The 26,065-nt window shown below is 36.2% G+C and overlaps 4 protein-coding genes across 28 annotated transcripts in view; 3 read left to right on the forward strand and 1 right to left on the reverse strand.

Annotated features, from left to right (window-relative positions):
- The window catches only part of NF1 (neurofibromin 1), a 240,382-nt gene that overhangs the window by 43,449 nt on the left and 170,868 nt on the right, over positions 1-26,065 (reverse strand). The gene's annotated exons all lie outside the window — the stretch shown is intronic.
- Positions 1,195-5,144, forward strand: EVI2A (ecotropic viral integration site 2A). The gene is made up of 2 exons (XM_003362422.5): positions 1,195-1,336; positions 3,794-5,144. The coding sequence occupies exon 2, from the start codon at positions 3,815-3,817 to the stop codon at positions 4,499-4,501; it is 687 nt and encodes a 228-aa protein (XP_003362470.1). The 5' UTR covers positions 1,195-1,336; positions 3,794-3,814; the 3' UTR covers positions 4,502-5,144.
- EVI2B (ecotropic viral integration site 2B) lies at positions 7,895-17,752 on the forward strand. 2 transcript variants are annotated; one of them, XM_001504035.6, is made up of 2 exons: positions 7,895-8,026; positions 14,735-17,752. In XM_001504035.6, exon 2 carries the CDS (start codon positions 14,750-14,752, stop codon positions 16,115-16,117), a length of 1,368 nt encoding a protein of 455 aa, XP_001504085.2. In that variant the 5' UTR covers positions 7,895-8,026; positions 14,735-14,749; the 3' UTR covers positions 16,118-17,752. The 2 variants fall into 2 exon arrangements, with proteins under 2 accessions (XP_001504085.2, XP_070082521.1); XM_070226420.1 differs by having other exon boundaries at positions 7,912-8,026; positions 14,738-17,752.
- OMG (oligodendrocyte myelin glycoprotein) lies at positions 7,897-26,000 on the forward strand. 2 transcript variants are annotated; one of them, XM_014741980.3, is made up of 2 exons: positions 7,897-8,026; positions 24,307-26,000. In XM_014741980.3, exon 2 carries the CDS (start codon positions 24,313-24,315, stop codon positions 25,633-25,635), a length of 1,323 nt encoding a protein of 440 aa, XP_014597466.1. In that variant the 5' UTR covers positions 7,897-8,026; positions 24,307-24,312; the 3' UTR covers positions 25,636-26,000. The 2 variants fall into 2 exon arrangements, with proteins under 2 accessions (XP_014597466.1, XP_001504086.1); XM_001504036.6 differs by lacking the exon at positions 7,897-8,026 and adding an exon at positions 22,705-23,478.

Consider the following 26,065-nt stretch of genomic DNA (forward strand, 5'->3'; position numbering starts at 1 on the left):
TCAGCTAGTTGAGCTGGAATGGAGGATTCGTGTAGAGAAGTTTTAAGAGAGAAAGCTGGAAAAATACATAATAGCTAAATTGTGAAGTGGCCAAAACTGTTCAACTAAGGGGCTCAGGTTTTCTCCTGGGAGCTTGGTATTTCTTAGACTATGTGCTGCGGAGCACCAGCATCAGAATCAACTGTGGTGCTTGATGAAAACGCAGCTTCCTGGTCCCAGCCCAGAACTACTGCATACGAATCCATGCACTGGGGCCTGGCAATCGACAGTTTTTAAACAATCTCATCTGATATTTATGTGCACGAACATTTCTAAATCACTGCTGTAGGTATTAGGAAGTGTTTTTAAAGAAAGGGGTGATATGATCAAAGGAAGTGAGTCATACAAGATATATGAAGGAGTCAAGGCTAGTAAAAAAAAGATACTGTAGACTCTAGGTATGGCCTAATAAGGTTCTAAAATACTATAGTGACAGTAAAAAGGAAAGCGATTCAAGAATCTGAAGGAAGGACCCACACGATCCAAGGTCTGATCAGGGCTGAGGGAAAGGACTTAAATCACAAGGACCTGCTGCACGTCACACCTCTGAGATCACAAAGAACGTCGCTGTCATGAACAAAAACAAAGGCATTCTGAGAGGCAGCCACTTCTGAGGGAAAAATGAAGCTATTTTAGACACATTGAATATGAGGTGATGACAGGACACTAAACCACACAAAAGCATTTTCTGTCCCATATAATCTAAGTTTATTGGATATTTCTCCAATCATTGTTGCACTTCCACAATTTGAGATGTCAGTTATGCATATCGCTGTTTCTTTTACCTGACCAATGCCCCAGGTCTCCAAACTTGCATTATCAAATCAGTCTGTGGTATACAAATAAAATTTCTAGAGAAGACTACTGCTGCAGGGAAATGCCATCTCATCTTCTTTTGGATGATGCTAATATATCATTCAAAAGCATATAGCAGGCATATACAATGAGCAAAAGGTCAAGGGCGTTGGGCAGAAACCCTCCCTGCCCTGGAGGCGGGGACTTGTTCCACAAAGCCTCCTGTCATGCCAGTGGCCAGCTAGACAAGCTGGAGTTTTTGTTTTTTGTTCCCTCTGACATGTGCTTTAGCTGCAGTGGAAAGGAAATGTGTCATCTGTGGTTTGGTTTTAAAAGTGGAAAGCTAGCTGTACATATCCTTTTTACGGCAGATTTACTTTTATGTTCATAGTCTCCAAGTCTATTTTGCTTTAAATTACTCAGAAGCTGTGCTTCAAGACAAGAAAAGAAGTGGCTTATTAAAATCAGGTTATAATCAGATTTTCACCAAGCATTTTGTAAGGTAGGTCATATATACAGCTTTTTTTATGCCTTTTCACTTATTACTTTGTACAGATTAGTGTTTGAGGAAGTGCTTTTATACAGAACCTAAGACTCCTACTAACAAACTAGAATCATAAGCAATTGAAAATGTATGCTGTTTTTTTCTGTCCTATTAAGAATTTTACGTAAGTTAGAAATGGAAAGATTTACCATCAACACAGAGTTTTAAATCAGGATTAGGAAGGATCTGAGTTTAGACTCCACAGTGAATTGAAAAGTGTTATTTGCTATCAAAAAAAGTTTAAAAAATAAATTTCTTGTTACTAATGCTTGGCACTATAAATTTAATGAAAATGACCAGAGACAAAGAAAACTTTTGATAACATAACCTGGCCTCCATGGCATAAATTAGGGATGTAGAGACAGTCCTCTATTCTCAGGCATTTGTAAGCATAAGAGAAAGTCTCATTTTGTTAACAGTTTGTTTATTTGGGGACGACAGTACATCTGGCTGAAGACAATCGACAGCGGGCCTATTATCTATCCCGTGGAAAGCGCGGTTAAAATGTGTGTGAATACCATCATGTATACGACATTGTTAATGAACTAATGTGACAAGAATAACGAACTTTAAATCATTTTACCATCTAATGCAAAAGTCCAGTCTAGTACAAAAGGATGGAAATCACCTGCTAACTCAATTTAAAGTATTTCTCTTTGTGAAAGAATCATAAAGGACCCAAGGATTTGAGTCATCCAACTTAAATGAAGCTGAACAGGATTATATAGGAGTCAGTGCATAATATCTTTAACCCGAAAAGTAATCTTAATTCTCGAATACATAGTAAAGGTTTTTTCCTTCCCACTATTAATTGGAAATATTACTTCACAGGTTAGTTTCCAGTTAACATTGTTTGCTACTTTCGTTTGTATAACATCACATTTGTTATTCTCAATTTCTGTATATCAATAGTATACAAATATTATCCCATGACATATAACAATTATTTCTTATAAAACCTTGAACCTCAAAAAGCATGATTAGCAGTAGCATCTGTGCCACTTGAGAGTGGGTTAGAAATGCAGAATCTCGGGTCCCCATGAACCAACGGAATCAAAATTTGCATTAAAAAAAGACTCCCATGCACATTCAAGTTTGAGAAGAATTCTATAAAATAAATAAGGTTCTTAAACAGGCAATTTCATTTAGTAAATCTCAGGAGAATAATTAGTTTTGACTCTAGTTCCCTCAAATAAATGCTAACAATAAAATACTCTTACAAAAGCAGCTCAAACTGAAATATTATGATAAAGAGACAGCTCAATAGTGGTGATAAATCTTTCCTGCTGGTTTACCAGTACCCGGAACAGATATGCCAGTTCTATTTAAATCTCGAATCATATGGTGGATAATGAGAATTAGGAACAGACTTATCCCTTTTTGTACTGGCTTCCAGGAAGCTCAGAGCCAAAACTGAAATTCAACTTCTTCATTTCTATGTTGAGACTCTTACAGTCTGCCTGGACTTCTCACTTCAGAATAAATCCCCATGATCCTGATCGTCTATTTCTTTCTACTTTTATAGTATAATTTATTTAAAAAATTATGTCAAAATAATCATAGAAAAAAATGGTAGGCATAAATGATGATGAAAAAAGGCTAACTTTTGTTGAGCTTTCGAGATCATTCAGAAGAAATTTGCCTCTTTTTCTTTGTAATGCCAAATTTTTAGGTAGAGAAACTGGCATGCCTTTGCTTTTAAAGAGCCACAATAATTTGGGGAATACAGAGGTCAAAAGAGAGAACCACCACCATAAAATTGCTTTCACAAGTACTGGGAATATATTTCTAAGCACCAGCTTTATTCTAAGCTTCAAGATAAACACCCGAGAAGAAAAAAGAACACCTTGGATTCCTACTTGCAGTCCATTTTCTCTAGGTTGCTACCACACTTCCCCTTTCCCTGACCAAAAAAAAAAAAAATCCGTTTGCATTTTCCTTTCATACATGAAGCAAAATGCTCAAGGCTACATTTCTCCTTTACTATAAAGACTTGGTGACACATTTGTTAGAGGGTGGGGAGTTTCTGAAAAAAAGATCCTTAAATGGTCAGGCGAAAAAAAGGAGGAATCAAAAAAGTAAAAGCAGAAGCATCTGACTCAAAGCTGAAGTGCAGCACACTTAAGAGGGAGGGAGCTAAATGAAACTACGGTGTTCGGTTCTCAGTGATTAACAGTTATCTGTACAGCTAACTTCTAGCACTTAAAAGAGTAATAGAAATTAAATTGTTTCTTTATATGTAGCCTAACAGAAAAACCAATTAATTGAGAAGGAATGAAAAGAGGAGAGCAAATGTTAGGCATGAGCTTGTAGCTTCCCTGTAACATATGAGCTGTCCATCTTTTAACTACAATTACCAAAACTAGGAACCATTACTCTTTCACAAACTAACAAATTGTACTGCTATCTCAACAGATTACCATTATACCCACGGACATGGAACACATTGGATATTACCTACATCTTGCCTTTCTGATGACAATAGTTTTCTCTTTGTCTTCTGGAACAAAAGCAAACTATACCCTTCTGTGGGCTAACAATACTACTGTCTGGGATTCAGATATTCACAGAAACAAAAATGAAAACATTAATATAAACCCTGCAACTCCTGAAGTAGATAAAAAAGATAACTCTACAAGCATGCCTGAAATAGCAACATCAGCTCACATTGTACCCTTAACTCCTAAATCTCAACCGGAGCTTTATATACCTTCTGTTGTCAGGAACAGTTCTCCAACAGTACAGAGCATTGAAAACACAAGCAAGAGTCACAGTGAAATTTTCAAAAAAGATGTCTGTGAGGAAAACTACAACAAAATCGCTATGCTAGTTTGTGTAATTATAATTGCAGTGCTTTTTCTTATCTGTACCCTTCTATTTCTATCAACTGTGGTTCTGGCAAACAAAGTCTCATCTCTCAGACGATCAAAACAAGCAGGCAAACGTCAGCCTAGAAGCAATGGCGATTTTCTGGCAAGCAGTGGTCTATGGCCTGCTGACTCAGATACTTGGAAAAGAGCAAAACAGCTCACAGGGCCCAACCTAATGATGCAATCTACTGGAGCACTCACAGCTACAATGGAAAGAAAAGATGAAGAAAGAACTGAAAAACTCACTAACTGATGCTTTAGTGAAGAAAAATGCAAAGTGGCTATGAGAAAGTTTAGAGTAAAAATGAAGTCAGTTTGATATTTAATGCCAACAGGTTGGTCTGATGGTCTGAAATCTGATGGGCAGGCCTTGCGATTTAAAATGAAGCAGGTGAGAAGGGGAGAAGCATGCCTGCTTACTTAATGACTGAAACTGTGCACTTTTGTTCTGACACTGAATATCTTAAAGAGCAAATAATAAAACAACAAAGCATCTGGGGAAGGTTTTGAAGATGACTTGAAGGAACTGACTAATAGAAAGGGTCAATTAAATAAATATTTCCTGTTCCATAATAGTAGTTAGATGATCTTTGTTTGAATGTAATTAAATTTTGAAAAGTTTTAGCATGTCCTTAGAGGCAAGTATATGCTTCAACACCTAACAGAAGTAAAAATTCTAATGCATAGAGATGAACTGTATAGTTTAATGGTACCTTCTTTGCTGAATGTGACAGAATCCATACCAGCTCATGTATCAACACAGCTAATTTTAAGCAGGATGTTTTCATCTTTACATATGGCACATATAAAAAGGTGCTTTTCTATTATAAATATTTAATTAAAACTTTTAATTTTGTATAATAAATTAAAACTCATAGAATAAAACTGACTACGTATATTTGCATTCACTTGATTTTCTTATAGAATATACTGTTAAAGATCAGTAAGAAACAGAGCACAACTAAAACAGACGAGATTTATAGCCACAGCAGAAGGCTAAGCGTAAATGTAAAGCCTATCTTACTGTTTATGTGTAACATACCTCTATTCTATAAATACTGCTTATTGGATTATTTATAGCAAAAATCTAAAGGTTGATTAATTTTTGGACTTCAAGAATGCCAAGTGGCCTAATAAATGATCAATTTTATTTTTTTTACTATCCAATCTGACAAGAACAAAGGAAAGGGGTGGGGGGTGTGTGTGTGCGTGCGTGCGTGTGTGTGTGTGTGTGTTTGTTACAATCTGGAAAACAGGATACTTCAGGTAACTGTTTAACCTTCAAAGAAACTGGGTTCAGGTGAAATAATGACTTACATTTAAGTCAAGACTTGCATCTTCAATTAAATACATTACGAAAGTTGGTTGAGAGACTTTCCAACTATCTATTGAAATTGACACAGGATATCCTAGTTAAAGACCAGGCCATATTTAAAAATCTCATTCTTTATTGAGAACTTATTTTCGGCAATATGCTAGTCATTTAAGAACAGAATTTCACATGTTTTTTCCAAGTATGACCACAATCTTACTCTCCCTTCCAGGTTAGAAATTCTCTTCCTGGCTACGTATCAGAATCACTGGAAAAGTTTTTAAAACTCACCAATGCCTAATTCCCACCCTTTTCCTTCTGATTCAATTGGAAAGGAGTGAGCTCCAGGCATTGCTAATTTTTGTGTAATTCCCTAGGTGATACTGCTCTTGGTAATCAAATTCACTTCTTACAAGTTCCATGTCTCCAAAGATCTAGGTTACTTCTTAAAATGAGAGGGAAAAATAAACTATTGATTTTATTATCAACTTACTAAAAAAAATCTATCCCCTAAACAATAAATCATAACCATATTATACCAGATAAAGCTAAATGTCAAAGTAAAAATGAAAGCAGGAGAATACTCATGCCAACCACGATGATCAGCTTATCTTCTGAGGGGTAAAAAGGACCAGATTGGAAATGAAACTGGGCAGAGCTCCCATTTTGGCAAATTAAGAGTTTGAGATTGTGTACTAGAACGAATAGTAATGACACAAAGCACTCCTTGAATCAAGGGTTACACATAAATACTTGTCACGGGAAATGAAAACAAATTAGTGTCTTTTTAAAAATAAGAAATTAACTAGGCAACTACTTTCATATTCAACATACAGGTCAGACATTTTCTCTCAAACCAGAAAGCAGGAATATTGAAAATTCATCACTCACTACTTGGCTACTTAACGTGCACTCTCAGAATGACACCTTCCAATGACAGCTCATGAACAAACAGTGGGGCCTTTCCAAACTCGACAAGTGTTTAAAGATGACAGGTTAAGATATGCTTTTCTGGGTTCAAATTTTAAGTTACTTTTGAACAAAGACAATTTTTTTTTCTACCCCAGGGTATTTTGGTCCACATGCTTAATTTGGGGATTTTAAAACAGTGAATCAAAAGTTTACAGCATTTTGATTATCTTCTGCTTTATAGTAGGACCTCTTAAAAAACACACACACACCTATTCTTTTTGTATCAAGTTACAATATCTTGAAGCTAAGATCTAGGTCTTAATAATTTGTGTTCCAAAAAAAAAAAAAAGCAAAAAAAACAAAAATGGGGCCGCCCTGTGGCCGAGTGGTTAAGTTCTCATGCTCTGCTTCCATTGGCCCAGGGTTCGGCTCCTGGGCAAGGACATGGCACCGCTCGTTAGGCCATGCTGAGGCGGCATCCCACATGCCACAACTAGAAGGACCCGCAACTAAAATATACAACTATGTACGGGGGGGCTTTGGGGAGGGGAAAAAAAAAATAATTTGTGTTCCCCTGCAGTGACCAAGGGGAAGCAGGGCATGGTTTAATACTTACTGTATCTACTATAACAGGTACTATGCTAGGCACTTTACATTTATTTAATCCCATAATAAACTTATAAATTAGGAATTATGATCTCCATTTTTCAGATAAAGAGAGAGACTTGCCCAAAGAAATTTTTATTCAGACTGACTGACACTCTTTTCAATATACTTTGCTTACTAGTTAACTTATTTAAAAAATGATTCCCAATTTATTTACTTTCCACTGAGAAGTATCTACTTTGTAGGTAATCAAAGAGTTGTTGACTTGAACTCACAAATCACTTAGTAAAGTATTTGGTCAAAAAAATCTAATTATACTTTTACCTGGGCTTTGCCTAAATTATATATGAGGAAATAACATTAACACTTATTGGTTACCTACTGCGTGTGGGGCATTTATATATGTTATATCATCTTATTTAATCCTCACAACAACTCAATAAGAGAAATATACTTGCAGAGGAGGAAATGGTGACTCAGAAATGTAGCCACTTGCCTAAGGTGATATAAGTAAACAGAACACATCATTCACTTCTTACAAAAAGAAATCTCACTATGGGTAATAACCCAACTGGCAGTTCTTCCTCAGAAGATATAATTTTCTCTCCAAGACTCTATTCTAAATATTTAAATTATATAACCACATTACTAGAAAGTCTCAAATGTTTACTTACAAGTATTAATTAAAAGCACTTAAATCATACAGCTCCAAATTGTGTTTCAAAATAAGTTCTGCTAAAGAAGTACATTTCTTAGCTATTTTGTGGCTTATTGCACTTCCGGAAGCAACTATTGATCAACTTCCTCTTTTTCTACAGCAACCATTTCAGTTTGCTAAAGACCATTTTTAATCTGAACTGAACCACCCCTTTTGCTTCTTAGCCAAATAACCAAAATGGCCAGTTAGAACAAGAATTTAGCATCCTGCAAAAGAAGTTAACAGCTGAGGTAAGACAATTTTCGCACAGGCAATCTGATTTGATCTTTGCTTTATATAAAATTTAGTTTAACTTAAATTCTGATAGTCTAAAGATGTCTCTAACAGGTTTTGTTGCATGGAATTAAAAAACATTCAGTGTTGAGCTTGACTTGGAGAAAAATTTTCACCTATGTTTGTATAATATAAGACCTTTTAAGTTTATTCAATCACAGTGTTTGTTAACCTTCGTTCTGTAATTAAAAAGAAACTACAGCCATGGCAGATAAAGCTAAGGGTTAGAATAAAACTAGAATCCATGGGATATGACTGAATTTACAACTCCAAAATATCGATTGTTAAAAATTCTGATTTGCTTTCTACAAAATTTTCCTGTACAAAACATAATCTATAGATTGAAATTATTTTTATTTTTAAACCCCCTTTAGTTTCCATAATAAGAATGGTCACCTTTACCTTCACTTAATTTAAAAAGAAATCAAAGAAGATTAGATGAGGTATTCAATTATCATTATTGTATATGCTTTATTTTTTACACAACAGAATTTTAAATTTAATAATGATGACATGAAAATATTGTTGCTCATTTTTAAAGCTAAGACAAAACTGTTATGATAAAACGTATGTACATATATTCATATCATCCACATATTTATGTGACATATTGTCGAGCCTTCAGTAAACAGTACAAAATAGATATGGGAAAAAACACTCACAGAATAAACAACAAAAAATTGCATAAAAGATGCATACTCTATGAGTAAACTGGGCAATTACAAAGCAAATATCCTCCAAAATAAAAACTGCAAAGAGTTTACATAGACTTCTAATACCACAGAACGATGAATTCATAGTGGGTGATATCCTATTTCAACATTTCATAAATACTTATGATTTTCCCTTAAAGAAGTCCACTTTAAATTTCCTCTAAGTAACTATTACAGAAGCTAGAAAATGAAGATTTCTATCTCTTTTTTAGACAAGCCTTGTCTATATATTTTTAAAGAGTCAGTCCTATAGTACCTGTTTTTTTCCACTAATTCCTACACAATTCCACTTAGAAGGAAATTATAAACTCTGAATAAGTTTGAATTTGTTAAATATAAATCTGATGCCTTTTAATGTCTGATCTTTCAAAGTCACCTCAAATATGACAGCTCATAGGCTAACCATTCAAAAGCCCCTCACTGTTTTCGTAGAATCCCAGGACTAAGATGGTTTTCTGCTAGTTCTTTTCCTACCTTTTACGAAGGACTACCTCCAAAAGTTACTAACATATCTGTTCTCAGAGGGCTTACATCTCTTCCTTCAGAAAGCATTCCTATTTCATAATTAAGGCAGTGTGGCCTATATAGTGACAAGTAATAGAAAGAAAGGGCTCCGGTGCAAGATTACCATGATTTCTGTATTAGTGCCACTATTTAGAGCTGTGATGCTCTGGCAAGTTTCCCAACTTCTCTGTGCCTCAGTTTCCTTATCTGTACAAAGAAGACAACACCACCCTGCTCATTAAAATAGGATAAAGCCTAGCATTTGGTGGGTACTTAGCTAAACTGATAAAAGATGGTAATCAAATACTTCCTATCATAGCTCAAAGTTAATTTCTCTTTCTGCTCTTCCTCAAGATATAGAATTGCTGTTTTCTTCCTTTTACGGTTTCATGACTTCACTAGTTGGAGATATACTACTACTAAATTTTAACCTGTTATATCTGTATTGTAACTTACTATATCAAAGTAACTGAACTCAGATATTATTTTTGATATTGCTACCTATTTTGATATTGCCTTTTTGTCTAGGATATGCTCTCCAAATCTCCTCAATTCCCTTTAAAAGACAATAACATATGTCTTATATCCACCTTAGCATCAGTTTTCACTTCTGGGCTCTATGTAGCTATGCACTGTATCTATGAGAACACGTCTAATGCACGGGGCCCCTGCTTCACTGTGACTGCCTTTAAAATACTTCCAGCGGCTGATATTTGTCTTCTTCTTTAAAAATTTAAAAAAATATTCAGGAAAAGCAAAGGACCAAAATCACAGATTTAAACCTCAAAGTGCCAACCTAAAATAATAAGCAAAAAGCTGCCATATGCAGGTAGGCAAATTTGAGATTTGCCTGAGCAGCAGACTTAAGGGATTTCTAGAAAAATGCTCTATAGAATGCGTATAGGTATTAGCAGGTATGCTTCTGGGTAGTGTCAGGGGGAAAAAAGAGAGAGAATCTTAAGGATACTTAAAGCAGACAGGAGAGCCTGAAATGAAAGATAAGTGAGTTTGAGAAGACGGGTGAGTCAAGTCCTCCATTTTGGAAAGCTGGCTCCTCCTCACTGGGTCCCTGCCTCTACAAACACAGGGCAGGGAGGGAGGGCAGCATTTTGTGGTTCTCTCTTTCATCTGCTTCAGCCTTCTCCCCCACCTTCTTTCTAATTTTGTCCACTTTAATCTTCTACCCTAACTTCTTGCTAATTATGTCACTACCACTTTTCCTCAGCTTTTTAATTAACTTTTCTTCTTTTCAATACTTTCTCTAGTCAATTGACCTTCCCTTTTCCATGTATATGCTGCTTACTATAACTTTTGCTTTACTTTTCTGTGTTTTTTGTATTTCTTGGAATTTCCTTTTCATTTCATCTTATCTGACACTTTCCCCTCCTTTTTACCTCTCTACCCAATGTGGCTCTTTCTTCCTACCTTCTTTCCCTGCAGAAACAATGTAGGTACTTCAGGCAAAAATGGTTTATATATTTTTAAAATACACGTTAAATAACTTTCTGCACTGGCTATAACACTGGTCTCACTGTCTCTGAGCTGGAAAAAGGTCAGTTTATTCACTAGTATACCTATTTATTCTTCCTTCCATCCTGCTCCTCCTTTTCTGGACTATTCTGAATTGCTGGACCAGAATTCTAACAAAGACGCTAGCCTTCTGATGTAGCAGACCCTAGGAGAGGAGACAGCTAACTGAAGCTTGGGAGAAAGGGGTAGGATAGGTAAAAAATGGAATTTGTTCTTAATATTGCTGTAGCCCTTAAATGACAAGTGAAAAATCTCATACACTGAAGATCCTATGACCTTCCTATTGACAAAAGAGGCCATGAACCTATCGAAATTGATCTTAAAAACTAAACTGTGTTTATAATTATATTCCTGTATGGGCTCTTTCCTTCTCTAAAGCCTTTGTCAGCTAAGTGAAAAGAGGAACCATGTGGGCTTTTAATAAATTTTAAGCAAAGTCACAAAAGAGGAAATATTTTTGGCTGAAGACAATTCATGGCCCATACTTTGTTGCTTTGGATGGCATTTAAAAAAACTAATGTGAAACTCAAGAATAACACTTTCTAATGAGGCCTTTGCAGCGGGTGGTAATCAGTAAGAAAGCAGGTAGGAAGCACATGGATGATAACCATCTAAAGACGATTCAAATCCCTATATTTATGCCAAAAGTTTCACATTTTTTCCCTATTAACCCTTTTGCAAAATTGATAAAAAGCATAATTTAATAACTTAAATTTTACCTTCTCTGCTTACATTCTAGTAGAAGTATTAATAAATAGTGAAAAAAGTGAAATGGAAAGGAACCAAGATACCAAATACAGGTTAAACGTTTACTGAGCTCCTAACATATATGGCATTCTGCTGTAAAGTAATCAAAATATAAAAACAAAAGGCAGTTTAGGATAGTAGAAAGAGCTTATGCTTTGGAATCGGATGGTCCTGGGCACAAATTCCCAATCTGTCACTAAGAGTGCTATAACTATTGGGCAAATTGCTTAATACATCTGAATTTGTCTCTTTATCTGTATATCAAGGATTCCTCCATCTTCCTCATGGAGTCATTTAAAGGCTAAATGAAGTAAAGCATGTAAAACACCAGGATAGTATAGCACATACTATGTTCTAGATAAGTATTTTTCTTCCTTTGTTCCTTTCTGCCTTCTTCAACGTTCTTTATAATCTTGTTTAGGGGATGAGGATAACAAAAAGAAAATGTGGAACGTTAAGTAATAAAAAAATAAACACAATTATTTAAGAGAAGAGACGTATGAGTGAAGCACTCACATGGAGAACCAGCTAAGGAGTCCTAACGACAACAAGAACTAGGGGATTCAGGGAACGGCTGTCTCTTTGGGCTGTGGTTGGTCACAGAAAACTTGGTTTAAGAAGAATTTAAACTGAGGTCTGATAGATGAGGACAGGCTCAGACAGGCAGTTAGAAGAGAGAAGATGAAGGGTTTGGGAAAAAAAGAACACACACAAAGAGGGTGAAAAGCCATAAACAAAAGTGTCTGCTTAGGAAAAAAAAAGTGTGAGTTTAGAAAGTATGTATGTAAGAAGGGGAAAAGGTGCATCTTGGCTGAATGAGAAGTTTCAGTTATGAGAAATGAGAATGGACTGGTAAACTCAAGCCAGAAGGAAGAAAACTCAGTTTAGAATTTTTCCGTGACAGCAATGGGAAATTCTCAAACAAGGGAGTAGTAACCTGATCATACAAGCTTTTAAGAAGATTAATTCAGCACTGGTGTGCAGGAAAGTTTAAAGGAGAAATAGTTTAAAATTTAGGCCCGAAGTACTAGAGAAAATAAAAAGAAAGAGACTGTAAGGGAAAAAAAAAAAATCACATGTCTTTTCTTCTACTAAAATAGGGTAATTTATTATCACTGTGTACTAAGTGGTAGAGGAGTAAGCAATGGAAATTGCTCAAATATGCTGAAAAGTCTATTCATCTGCAAAACTTGAGGGGCTTTCTCTTTGCCTGTTAATTGTACCTTACACAGAACATCAAACCTTTCTGAAATTGGCCTATGAATCACAGAAAAACTATAGTTTCGGGGCTGGCCTGGTGGCGCAGTGGTTAAGTGTGCACGTTCTGCTTCTCGGCGGCCCGAGGTTCACCGGTTCAGATCCTGGGTGCGGACATGGCACTGCTTGGCAAGCCATGCTGTGGTAGGCATCCCACATAGAAAGTAGAGGAAGATGGGCATGGATGTGAGCTCAGGGCCAGGCTTCCTCAGCAAAAAGAGGGGGACTGGCAGTAGTTAGCTCAGGGCTAATCCTCCTCAAAAAAAGGGAAAAACTATAGTTTCTAATCATATACACCAGGATCTAACACCCGGAGATTTTCCTTTCCCCAATGTTAAGAAATAACCAAATAGTTATCATTCTGTTTAATGATGTGCAAAACAAGGATATTACACTCACAGCTGAAAATTGTCCTGGTATAACTCCTCACTTTACAGATAAGGCAACTGAGAACAGGAGGAGATTAAGCGACTAGTCCTCATGGTCAGATAGGTGGTTCGGTGGTGGGAGTAGAACCGGAACTTGACTCTTCAAGTTTTAGCATCTACTGCATCCCGCAAAAAGACCTATGTGCCAAACTGCCTTCTTTTCCCATGCCCATATGTTGTCCCCTTGGCTGGCATATTTTATTTGCTTAATTAATTCTCACAGACCTTTCAAGATTCAGTTCAAGTTTTACTTCTCTGAGACAACTTTCCTGAAGCCCTCTCAAGCTAGGTTAGTTCCTCCGTGCACCTCCTGCACACCTTTATGAGAAAGCCTATCAAATTATTACAATTATGTATTGCTTGTTTGTTTCTACCAGAAGGAACTTTTTTTTTTTTTTGGTATCTCCTAAACCTAGACCAGGGCCTGACAGAAAGATGATGCTCATCGAGAGATGAATGAAAGCAGCAGCAGGACCATGTGACCAACTGCACAGGACCCACTCAACCAGATTCAAAAATCTCTTTAGGATTTTGAGCCTAGGACTCTGAGTTGAATTGAATCCTTTAAAAATATAAGATCCTAACATAAAGACACAGTGCTAGACACTGATGCTGCTATAAAGATTACTAACACAATAGACTCTGTGCACAAGAAACTGACAAAGGCAGTACAATTAACAAAAATAGAGAAGTTGGGAGAGGAGTCACTTTTGAGATGAAGATGAATTCTGTTTTAAATATGTTGAATTTGCTGATAGTGGGATATACACATGGAAATGTCCACCAAGAAGTCATACAAATGGAACTAGAATTAAGGAGATTTGGGCTAGATGTACAGGTTTGGGAGTTATGGCATAAAGATGAGAGCTGAAATCTTATAGATTCAGGAATCAAAGAAGAATTGATAGGAGTGAGGACTGAATATGAAGTACCTATATTTAAGAGGCAAGAGAAAAGCAAAAGTTAGTGAGATTAACATGAAAACCATTACAAATCGCTATTTGAACAGTAGTGAAGGAATTGTCAGTAGTGTTAAGTGTGGTCAAGAGAGGAAAAAAAGACAGAAAAGACAGAAAAGACCATTAAATTAGGTAACAGATGATTTCTGGTATCCTTCAAGGCAGCAGGATCAACATATTTCTAGTAGCAAACAGAGAAAAAGGTAGAGAGCACATGGAACCAGCTTACAGACCCTATGTATGTGAGAAGTATGACTGTGAAAATGAAGGACTGTGTGTAATGAAGCTGGAGGGGCAGCAGGGTCACGTACAGATCTTATGCAAGAACTGAGAGAGATCACTGCCTATAAGGTCCAAATGCTGTACGATAAGTTAGAGCGCATTCAAGAGCTGTTTACACTGGCCCATAGTGCAGCGAGTCTAAATCAGGGATAATAAACACATATCAAGTACCTACCTACTTTACACCAGACACCAGATGATACCTAACTGTCTGTCTTTCTTTCATTATAAAACCACTGGTAAAGAAGAAACATTCTGAAATGGATCTCAAATATTTCGTCTTAATTTTGTTTTGCGGACACCTGAATGATACATTCTTCTCAGAGACAGAAGCAACTACAACAGAGAAGCAACCACAGTCTACTTCATTTGGATCACCAACGCCATATAACTCAGCTAATTCTCAAAACACAACAGGGAATCCGTTGGGTCAACCAACACAATTCAATAACGTTTCTTCTGAACAAGCAATACCAACTACCAAAGTCGCTGCTGGACAACCCACACAAGCTGCCTATGTCTCTTCTGGAAAACTGGCAGCACACACTTCTGCTGGACAACCACTTGCCTATAACATAACCAGACAACCAATACCAACGGCCAACATCTCCTCCCAACAAACAGCACGACCTGTGTTCACCTCTGTTAGACAACTACCACCAGCTACCCATACTTCTACCAGACAATCACCAACATTTGCCTATACTTCCACTCAACCACCATCGTTTGTCCACACTTCTAGAAAACCAACATCAACGAATGTTCATCATCCACCCACAAAACAAACAACAACTGTCAAACATCCACCTAGGGTTACACCAGGATTCATCATAGAAACTACAAGTAAGAAAAATACTCCACATAAAACCAATTCTAATACAATAGCTGCCATATTAATTGGTGTAATTCTGATTTCTATGTTGGTAACTATAATCATGATTGTACTATGGAAGTGCTTGAGAAAACCAGTTATAAGTGATCAAAACTGGGCAGGTAGATCTCCGTTTGCGGATGGTGAAACCCCTGACATATGTATAGATAACATTAGAGAAAATGAAGTATCCACAAAACGTTCATCAATTGTTTCATTTATGGCCTGGAAACCAAACAAAAGCACAGTTTTAGCAGATGATTTAGAAATAAAGTTGTTTGAATCAAGTGAAAACAATGAAGATTCTAACAACCTCCAAACAGAGAAAATAAAAGATCACGTAAATGGTACATCGGAGGATAGTGCTGATGGATCAACAATTGGTACTGCGGTTTCTTCTTCAGACGATGCCGAGCTGCCTCCACCACCTCCTTCCCTTCTTGATTTGGAAGGACGGGAAAGTAACCAATCTGACAAACCTGGAATGACAACTGCATCTCCTCTTCCAAAAGATTCCACCAATCTCCCACCATCTCTGAACAGTCTTAATGAAGTCTGTGAAGATCATAATTCTGAGTTCAAACAGTCATTTCCACCTCCTCCTGATTCACTTAATTTGCCTCTGCCATCAGGAGATTTTATGAAAAACCAGGAAGATTACAACAATGAGATCCAGTGTCAAGAGTTCTCTATTCCTCCTAACTCTGATCAAGATCTCAATGAATCCCTGCCACCTCCACCAGAAGAACTGTTATAAATATTACAACTTGCTTTTTAGCTGATTTTTTCATCCTTCTTAAAGGATTCCATCTTTTGTTTTTCTTCATGTGCTGAAATATATTAAATAGCAACTGGTAGTCAATTTTGATTTTTATTCAGGGACTACCTGAAATCTGCTCAAAGCCCATGTGCATAGGTGGAACTTATTTTTTAAAAATTATATAACAGTGATCTATTTACTGGCTATAGTATCTACCTTTACTGCATAGTACATTTTACATATGTGGATGGTACATATGTCAATAACAACCATTTCTGAAACAAGTAGCCTACGTACACTTAACATTACCTTATGGATTTTTTTTTTCTGAAAAGCTGTATATAAAGTTATCTTGAATAAATAAAATTTTATTTTTCCATTTCATGGTTTGAGGTGGGGGGAATGAGAAATTAAATACATACTCCAAGTTTTAAACAAAACTCCAAGTTTTAAATTAATACCTGAAGTATTAAATAAATATTTCAAGTTTGTAGGGACAAGAGATTAAAATCCATGTTTAAGAATAAAGAAATCTCCTTTTAGCTGTCACTGGAAACAGTACAACAAACTTATTAGAACATCAAATTGGGGGGTTGGGTTGGGGACATTTACACTGAAAATAATATGAGCAGGTACCACAAAATGGAGACATTTTCCTATCTTGTTGGGGGAGCACAAATTTTAAAACTAGCCTCTTTAAAAAGTGTCCTCTTTATACACCTTAAGCACTCAAATCAAACGAAGAGGAAAAGAAGAAACAGCTCTAATGGCTTCATTCCAAATTTGGACAATTTTTCCAGGAAAAACAGATTGTATCAAAATACAGATGTTTCTCAACTTTCACTAAACTCATACTTTGACAACGTACCTTTAAACTCTTAAAACACCTTTCTTATGTAGAATTTCACCTTTTATCCATTACCTGACAATAGATAAATCTGAGTTATTAGAGTAGAGGTGGACCCAATCTTTGTCAAAGTCAAGGCGGAGCATGTTCATGGGCCTACGCTCATGGAGATGCTAGCCTGTGCCTGCAGGAGTGTCCTTTTGCCCCAAAAGCACACATTCTTCACCCTCACCACTACCCTAACTCCTGGGGAAACAGTCACTTAGAATGACAGGTGGCGGCCTTATTGGTAGCTTAACCTTGGAGAACCACTCATAGTTCTGGGATTTTTTCAGAACAAAATATAGTATTTATTTGCAGCATTGGTGTTCAAGAAACTAATAAAGTTCTATCTTTAATAAAAACTAGCAGGCTTTTGGGGCCGGCCCCATGGCCAAGTGGTTAAGTCCGTGTGCTCTATGTCGGCGGCCCAGGGTTTCACGGGTACAGATCCTCGGAGCGGACATGGCACCGCTCATCAAGTCGTGCTGAGGCGGCGTTCCACAAGCCACAACCAGAGGGACCTACAACCGGAATATACAACTATGTCCTGGGAGGCTTTGGGGAGAAGAAGAAAAGGAAAAAAAAAGACGAAGATTGGCAGCAGATGTGTTAGCTCAGGTGCCAATCTTAAAAAAAAAAAAACAATTAGGCAGCTTTGGATGTTGAAACTTTATTTACAACGTTTCTCTGTAAGTCTTTTAAGCCACTCCTTACTGACCAGTAAAACTTTTTATCAGCAGAAACATATCCTTGAGCTTCTTATTTTTCCTGAATAAGCATGATGTTTATTGTCATATTACATTGGTTCTCTTCTGTCTGTCACATTAAGAACTTTCTTTCATGTGTTTTGCAAACTTAGCACTTTTAAGGTTAATTTACCCAGGAGTAATCAAGAGTTTAATAATTTGCTATTATTCTGTTCAATTTTAAGTATTCTAATTAGGATAAATGAGATATAATGTTTTTATATTTGGTCAAGACTTTGACATGCCTTAAATCATCATAACCTTTCTTATTTTACATATATGATTGTTACCTAATGGGCTCTTTCCACATTTCTGCTCTTTTTTTTTTTTTTTATCACCTTCTTTCCTGACTTCTTGAAGGACGGGCATTGGGAAATATAAGGAATTACCCACTCTCATAGATAATCAGGAACTGATAACTCAGTCATAGTCTTGTCTGATTTCTTCACAGTGTACAGGCAGCTCTTCTCCTTCTGTTCTTTGTACAACAGACGAACAGACTACTCTCAGCAGCTGGTTTTCAGTTTTTGTTTTTTAAGAAATTCTCTACCAGGGGGCAAGAATAATTCCCATTGACTGCATGCAATTTTTCCCCACCGAGGTCAGTGGAAGCTGAGTAGCCAAACAGTGGTAATCCTTACTTAATCAGCAGAAAGAAATCCAAGCTAATAAAAGAAATACAGGAGAGAAGAAAATGCTAGAACAAAGAAAAACGTAGAAAAGATTAAAAACCGGGATCCAGAAGAGAAAGTTTATTTCATGAATGAGACAAAAGGAATAAAAAGCAGACTGACCCACATACCACAGACCTGCGCTGTTCTTATCAGATCAGCATTAACCAGATTCAGAAACAACTCTGAAGACCATCTAGTTCAACTTCTTTATCCGTTAACTGCTGAGAAAACAGGCCCAGAGAGAGTAAATGCCCTCCTTACAAGAGGTACTAAAAGCTGAGTCGGTCCCCTGACTCCTGGTTCGGCACTCTTCCCACTAACAGATGCTCAAAGAGCACCAGCTTCATGCACGGCCACATATGTATATTGCCACGTATTCCATTTGGCGTTGGCGGTGGGGGAAACAACGAATTAGATGAGGGTGACCTGTAATTGTTCTTATTACCTAGTTCTGAGCAAAAAGCAAAGTAGCAAAATATTTGGGCACCTATAACTAAAAAATTATGATACTGGTACATGATTAGACAAACAGATCAATGGAACAGAATGCCAAGTCCAGAAATAGACTCAAATCTCAAATCAGTGGGAAAAAGTATTAGGACAAGTGGATAGATATTTGGAAAAAGATAAAATTGGATCCATATGTCACACTATAGTAGACCAGAGATCTAAATATAAAACATGAAATTATACAAAATTATACAAAATTATACAAGTAATAGAAGAATATATGAGTGGATTCCTTTAATAATCTGGAAGTGGGAAAAACCTTTCTAGCTAAGACTCAAAATCTAGAAGCAATAAAAAGAAAAGGAAAATGCAATTATACAAAACTTTTAAATGTAAAAAACAATTAACTACCATAATAAGGTCAAAAGACAAATGGCAAACTGGAAAAAAATTGCCTCTTAAATTAAGACAAAGGGCTAATATCTTTTAAATTTAAAGAAAACTCCTAAATACCGGGGGCGGGGTGGGGGGAAGGACAACCCATACACAATAGAAAAAATGTGCAAAACAGATCAAAGACAGTCACAGAAGAAAAAAATTTAAATGGTTTTTAAAAACATTCATAAAGGTATACAACCGTCCTCATAATAAGAGAGATACATTTAAAGTTCCTCCCAGATACTATTACCTATCAGATTGATATAAACCCAAAAGTTCAACAACAAAATCTATGGTGAGGCTCTACCAAACTAGACATCCTGACACATTGCTGGTGGGACTGCAAAATGGTACAGTGTATAGAGAGGAATTTGGTAATATCCAGAAAAATTCCAAATGCATTTATCCTTTTACCCAGAAATTCTACTTCTAGGAATCTTTTCCAAAGATTCATTGGACAAAATATGAAATTACTTAGGCACAAAGGGTATTCACTGTGGCATTATTTGTAATAACAAAAGTCTGGAAACAACCCAGATGTCTATCAATAGGGGACCAGTGCATCAACATGGTACACTCCCAAATGGAGTACCACGCATCATGAAATGAATGAGAGATCCCTATATACTGATGTGGAGTGATCTTCAAGATATATTATTAAGGAAAAAAGAATAAGATGTATAACAGTATATTTAATATGCAACCTTTTATATAAGAAAGGAGGATAAGAACATATAATACATACATATTTTTGTACACTTGCAAAAAGAAATATTGTTAAGATACAATTAAAAGCTAATAAAAATAGTCACTAATAGGAGGAGGAAGGAAATAAGGCAGAGGAGATAGAGAAGCAGGATTTCTCTGAATATACTTTGTTATATAATTTTGACTTAAGCAGTCCCTAAAAACTGATAACTAACTGAAACAAATGAAACTAACTTTATCTAAAGTCAGTGATATAAAAATATAGAGAAAAGTTATTTCAAGTGGCATTAGAAACAGAACTGACTATATGTCCTTAGTGAAACATATTCTAAGAACAAATAGAGCTGCAAAGAAATCTTAAACTTTATTCAATAGTTTGTAATTTAATTGTTGGCAGCAATACTGGTATTATTTCGAAACTATTGTAGGATGATACAAATAAGCAATTATGTTAATGCTGTTAGGAACCATTTATAGGAAATATTGGGGATAGAGGAACAAATTAAATCTTCACAAGGAAGCAAACAGATAAATCCAGATAAGGGTCATTCTAGGGAAAAATGACTGAGTTTTGGCAACAAGCCAGTGGCATGGGGAAAAAAACGGGTGAAAGGGTGGGAGAAGGGACTGGTCCACTTGCATTTTGACCTGATAATTTCTACCTTGTTAGTTCTTTCACGCTTTTAAAATACTTTATTCAGTACTCTTAGTTGTTTTCAGCAGGAAACTCAGTCTGAAAAGCCAATTATATTACCAAAAATAGAGAATACAACATTTTACTCTCAAAGAAGCACAACACATGTTGTCAATTTAAGAAATAAAGATAAACTGGTTGTGTTTCCAAACTGTTGATTAACATGGGATAGTTGTTCCCTGGCAGGTAATCTGTCTACCTTTCACAATGTTGGGGTAATATTCCTACAACAGTGTGTTTCACAAAAGAATATGCAAATGAATTTACTGCTTAGTCTAAAATATAATAGTTGCCTAAACAGCTGTAATTCCTGACTTGACAGACTTATCTAAAATGTAACGTGTCTGAATAATATCTAAAATGAGTTGTAACAAACAATCCAATAAAAATGACTATTTTGGGGAGTAATGGTAATATACTATTATTTTATTTCATGAGAATTTCTAAAAGCATATGATAAGGACAGACTGTTACAATTCAAATATATTAAAACATTCCCCCTTTTTCTTTTTGATAATTTTACAATAACCTTTGAATAATAGGAAGCAATTTGATGTGTCCCCAAACTTGAAATGAGAAACACCACCACTACTATAATGTTGAAATTTTCTATCAGATGCAGCAGAATTTAATCTTGATACAGCCTAAACCCAAATTCCTTTGAATCCATTAGTTAATCAAATAACATGTTCTTTTCTTTCAAACAAAAGTACTGGTAAGTATAATGGAAGTGAAAAACTCTACTTCCACTTTGAAATGGAACTTCCTCAAATTAAAAGGAGAGATTTAGGGGCCGGCCCCATGGCCAAGTGGTTAAGTTCACGCGCTCCGCTTTGGCGGCCCAGGGTTCGGATCCCAGGCGCAGACATGGCACTGCTCGTCAGGCCATGTTGAGGCGGCGTCCCACATACCACAACTAGAAGGACCCACAACTAAAATATACAACTATGTACTGGGGGGCTTTGGGGGGTGGGGGGAAGCAGGAAAAAAAAAGGAGAGATTTAAGTATTTGGTAAATTGACACTCAGTCACATCCCTTGAAGTGTAGCAGTGCATACATGCGCTGAAACAGAAGAAATCTAAATGTCGAAACAATCGTTCCCTATTTCCACAAAATTGCTGAATGTGGTATTTTTGACACATTCCTTTTAAGCACTAAGATTGATAACTGGTCTCTGAAATCCATAGAAAGGATCTTATTAAGAGTCCAAGGCTGAACCCTCAAAGTAAAGTGGGAATAAAATACCTAATCAATAATAAATTTCTAACACTGCAGACTTTTAAATGCAGATACTTTTCGAGGAACATTAATTTTATACAAAAGTTGCTTCCTAGAGTCTAGTTTCTTTTCTAAGAAAATAAACTTTAAATATTAATACAATAAATTATATTTGGGGTAAAATAATGACAAGTGTAAATTAGACAAAAACCAGAATTTAGTAGCTAGGCATAAAAAGATTTTCCTTACAAGCAATGTGCTAATTAATAATCACTGGGTTTTAAAGGGTAACAATTTGGTAATGAAAATGCCATGACTCTAACTGCTTTCTTTTCTCTGGTAAACTGGCTATTCCGGAAACTAGATTTGAGTTTTAACAGATTATTTTTACAATCACCCCACTAAAGAGTGGAACAGAAGCTATCACCAATCCGGTCTCATCTTATAAAACTCAACGACAAAAGTTTTCCCTTTTACATTATTTCATGAAACTTTAAAACTATAAGTTGCTTTCTGAGTAAAATAAAATGTGAAACATTCTAAAGAAATTACCTAAAATTGGTGCTATTATTTTTAAAACATAAACTCAAATAAATGGTCATTCATATAGCACCAAAGATGTCTCTCAAGAAAACAATACTCATGCCCACTCACCAAAGTAAGATGCATGAAGAAAAAAATCCTTAACCCAAAAGACATAAAACAACACATGTTTATTTTACCACAGGAACTGATAATTAAAAGCATAAGATGCTCATTTAGAAATGTAACTTCACTTGTGTGTAGCCTGAGTCAAATGACCCTTTACAACAGAAAGAGAAGGACAAAATTATCATATTTAAGTATTTTGTATTTACCAAAAAGGAAGATGAATATTTAAGTGGTTGATAAACTTGAAAAGCTGATTATACATAATAATCATCATGCTGGGGGAGTACATAAAAATCAAATGGATTGTATTAAGTTATTTTAAAAAAGTGACACAACTGTACAATTTCAGAAAAGAACATAAAAAGGTAGCAGTTAAAAATAGCCAAACTAATATCTTAGAAAACCATCTACAAGGAAGGTCAAATTCACTTTCAACATTTTTCAACATGTAAAAAAGAATGAAGAGTAGAGGCATTAAAAAGAACCACAAATTCTTTATGAGGTAAATGTTAAAATGTGGAACCCAAGCTCAGACAAATACACAGAAATGAGTAAGGCCAGGTCTAATGTGCATGAGGTATTCCATCCTATAGCAAATCTGAGATATACAGGTACACTCAATGCTGTAAATTAAAAAGAATTTGTGGACTATTTTGTTGCGTGTGCACCTCTTGCAATAAATTTGAGTCAGCACCAATGACAGCTCTGCAGTCCTCCTATGTGGTGCTGATCAGGTGGTTGCAGAGCCTCAGCTCACAGCAACACAATGCAGCTGAGCAGGCAAGCACAGCTCACAGCCAGAAGCGGTTCCCACTCTCCAGAACAAGGCGACCTTTAAGCTTAAATTTCCCGGAGAAAATGAGATGCTGATGTTGAAGACGACACTATGGTAAGCTGTTATTTAAATCAGTAAAAGATCGACTTTGGAATTTTTTTCTTATTCCTTTTTTTAAGAAAAAGTCAACGTTAGAATTGAATATATATTCAATAGCAAGTGCATGCACCAGAAATTTGCTGCAGTGTCAGTTGAGGGATTTCTTTTTAATATTCATTCACTTTGTATATATCCACATTGTTTTCCTTTAAAATCGGCACTGAAATATACAGAAAAAAATCACTTTATAAAATGTGAGGTTTAAACGTATGGTGTTGGTCTGGATTTTTCAAGTGCCTTAAAATGTTTTGCAAGGATATATTTATCCTAAAAAGACAAAGATGAATTTCAAAGTACTCCTTTAATATCAAACCAAAATTTCACCCTGCACACACACATTGACTATTACATTACTGCAGAGATTTTAAAAAAAAAAACCAAAACAGAGTCACGACAGCCATTTTTTCCCATCTGAATAAGAAAAGATAATCTCAAAAATAGTAATAGCTTAAGATTCCGACTCTTTATTTGCAGAGAACGTCATTTTATAATATTAAGGTTCTAGGATAAGAAAAACTAAAGTAAAACAAGGGAGAAAATAATGCAGAAAATGTAGGAGAGAGAAGAGGGAGAGAGTCTCTCTCTACCACATAGCCCCAGTTGAAAGATTAAGCATTTGGACTATAAATGAAGGGAAGCTTTGTTAGTTTAATCACTGGAACAATTATAAAAGGACTCAACAACAACGAGGTTTATTGAAAATTTTGCCTAATGCTAACTGACCCATGCAGATGCCTAATTGTATTTGCATATTAAAAGAAGGGTGTATCTGTTTGTTTCCAGGCTTTGATGGAATATCAGATATTGAAAATGTCTCCCAGCCTGCTCATCCTTCTGTTTCTCACACCTGGTATTTTATGCATTTGTCCTCTCCAATGTACATGCACAGAGAGGCACAGGCATGTGGACTGTTCGGGCAGAAACTTGACTACATTACCATCTGGACTGCAAGAGAATATTATCCATTTAAATCTGTCTTATAACCACTTTACTGATCTGCATAACCAGTTAACCCAATACACCAATCTGAGGACCCTGGATATTTCAAACAACAGGCTTGAAAGCCTGCCTGCTCAGTTACCTCGGTCCCTCTGGAACATGTCTGCTGCTAACAACAACATTAAACTGCTTGACAAATCTGATACTGCTTATCAGTGGAACCTTAAATATCTGGATGTTTCTAAGAATATGCTGGAAAAGGTTGTCCTCATTAAAAATACACTAAGAAGTCTTGAGATTCTCAATCTCAGTGATAACAAACTTTGGACAGTTCCAACCAACATGCCCTCCAAACTACATATCGTGGACCTGTCTAACAATTCCTTGACACAAATCCTTCCAGGAACATTAATAAACCTGACAAATCTCACACATCTTTACCTGCATAACAATAAGTTCACATTCATTCCAGATCAAGCTTTTGACCAACTCTTTCAGTTGCAAGAGATAACCCTTTACAATAACAGGTGGTCGTGTGACCACAAACAAAACCTTACTTACTTATTGAAGTGGATGATGGAAACAAAAGCCCATGTGATAGGGACTCCCTGTTCTAGCCAAATATCATCTTTGAAGGAACATAACATATACCCCACACCTTCTGGATTTACCTCAAGCTTGTTCACTCTAAGTGGGATGCAGACAGTGGACACCATTAACTCTCTGAGTATGGTAACTCAATCGAAAGTGACCAAAACACCCAAACAATATCGAACAAAGGAAACAACGTTTGGTGCCACTCTAAGCAAAGACACCACCTTTACGAGCACTGACAAGGCTTTTGTGCCCTATCCAGAAGATACATCCACAGAAATGATCAATTCACATGAAGCAGCAGCTGCAACTCTAACTATTCATCTCCAAGATGGAATTGTTACAAACACAAGCCTCACTAGCTCAACAAAATCATCCCCAACACCCATGACCCTAAGTATCACCAGTGGCATGCCAAATAATTTCTCTGAAATGCCTCCACAAAGCACAACCCTTAACTTACGCAGGGAAGAGACAACCACAAACGTAAAGCCTCGCTTACCTTCTGTGGCAAGTGTTTGGAAAGTGAATGCTTCGTTTCTCTTAATGCTCAGTGCTGTGGTCATGCTGGCTGTCTGAGGGTCTGCATTTTCTGAAACTAGTGAAAGAACTCCTCTCTGATGTATAGTTGAGAAATATGCCCCTATCTAACCAGTGATTCAAGCTATATTAAGTATTCAAGGAAGCCAGTCTTACATTTCTGACTCTGATGTAAATGAAGTAACTTGTCTTAAATAAAAGAAGTGCACAATGTCTTGGTACTTGCTGCTATTTTACTGTCTTAATTAAGTAAAACTAATGAGTTTCTTTTTTTAAAAATGAAATGTTTTCTTTTTAAGGCTTCAATTTATTGCACAAAATATAAAGCATTTAAAATTTAATAAGTATTTTATGTATGTTTACACTGTCAAACATCTGGGAAAAAAATAAAAGGTCTATGCTCATAACTGTGTCATTTGGCTTTCTAGTCATACCAACTTAATCTACTTAGTAGACTCAAAATGACCTA

The sequence above is a fragment of the Equus caballus genome, chromosome 11 (assembly GCF_041296265.1).
Source record: "Equus caballus isolate H_3958 breed thoroughbred chromosome 11, TB-T2T, whole genome shotgun sequence".
Lineage (NCBI taxonomy): Eukaryota > Metazoa > Chordata > Mammalia > Perissodactyla > Equidae > Equus > Equus caballus.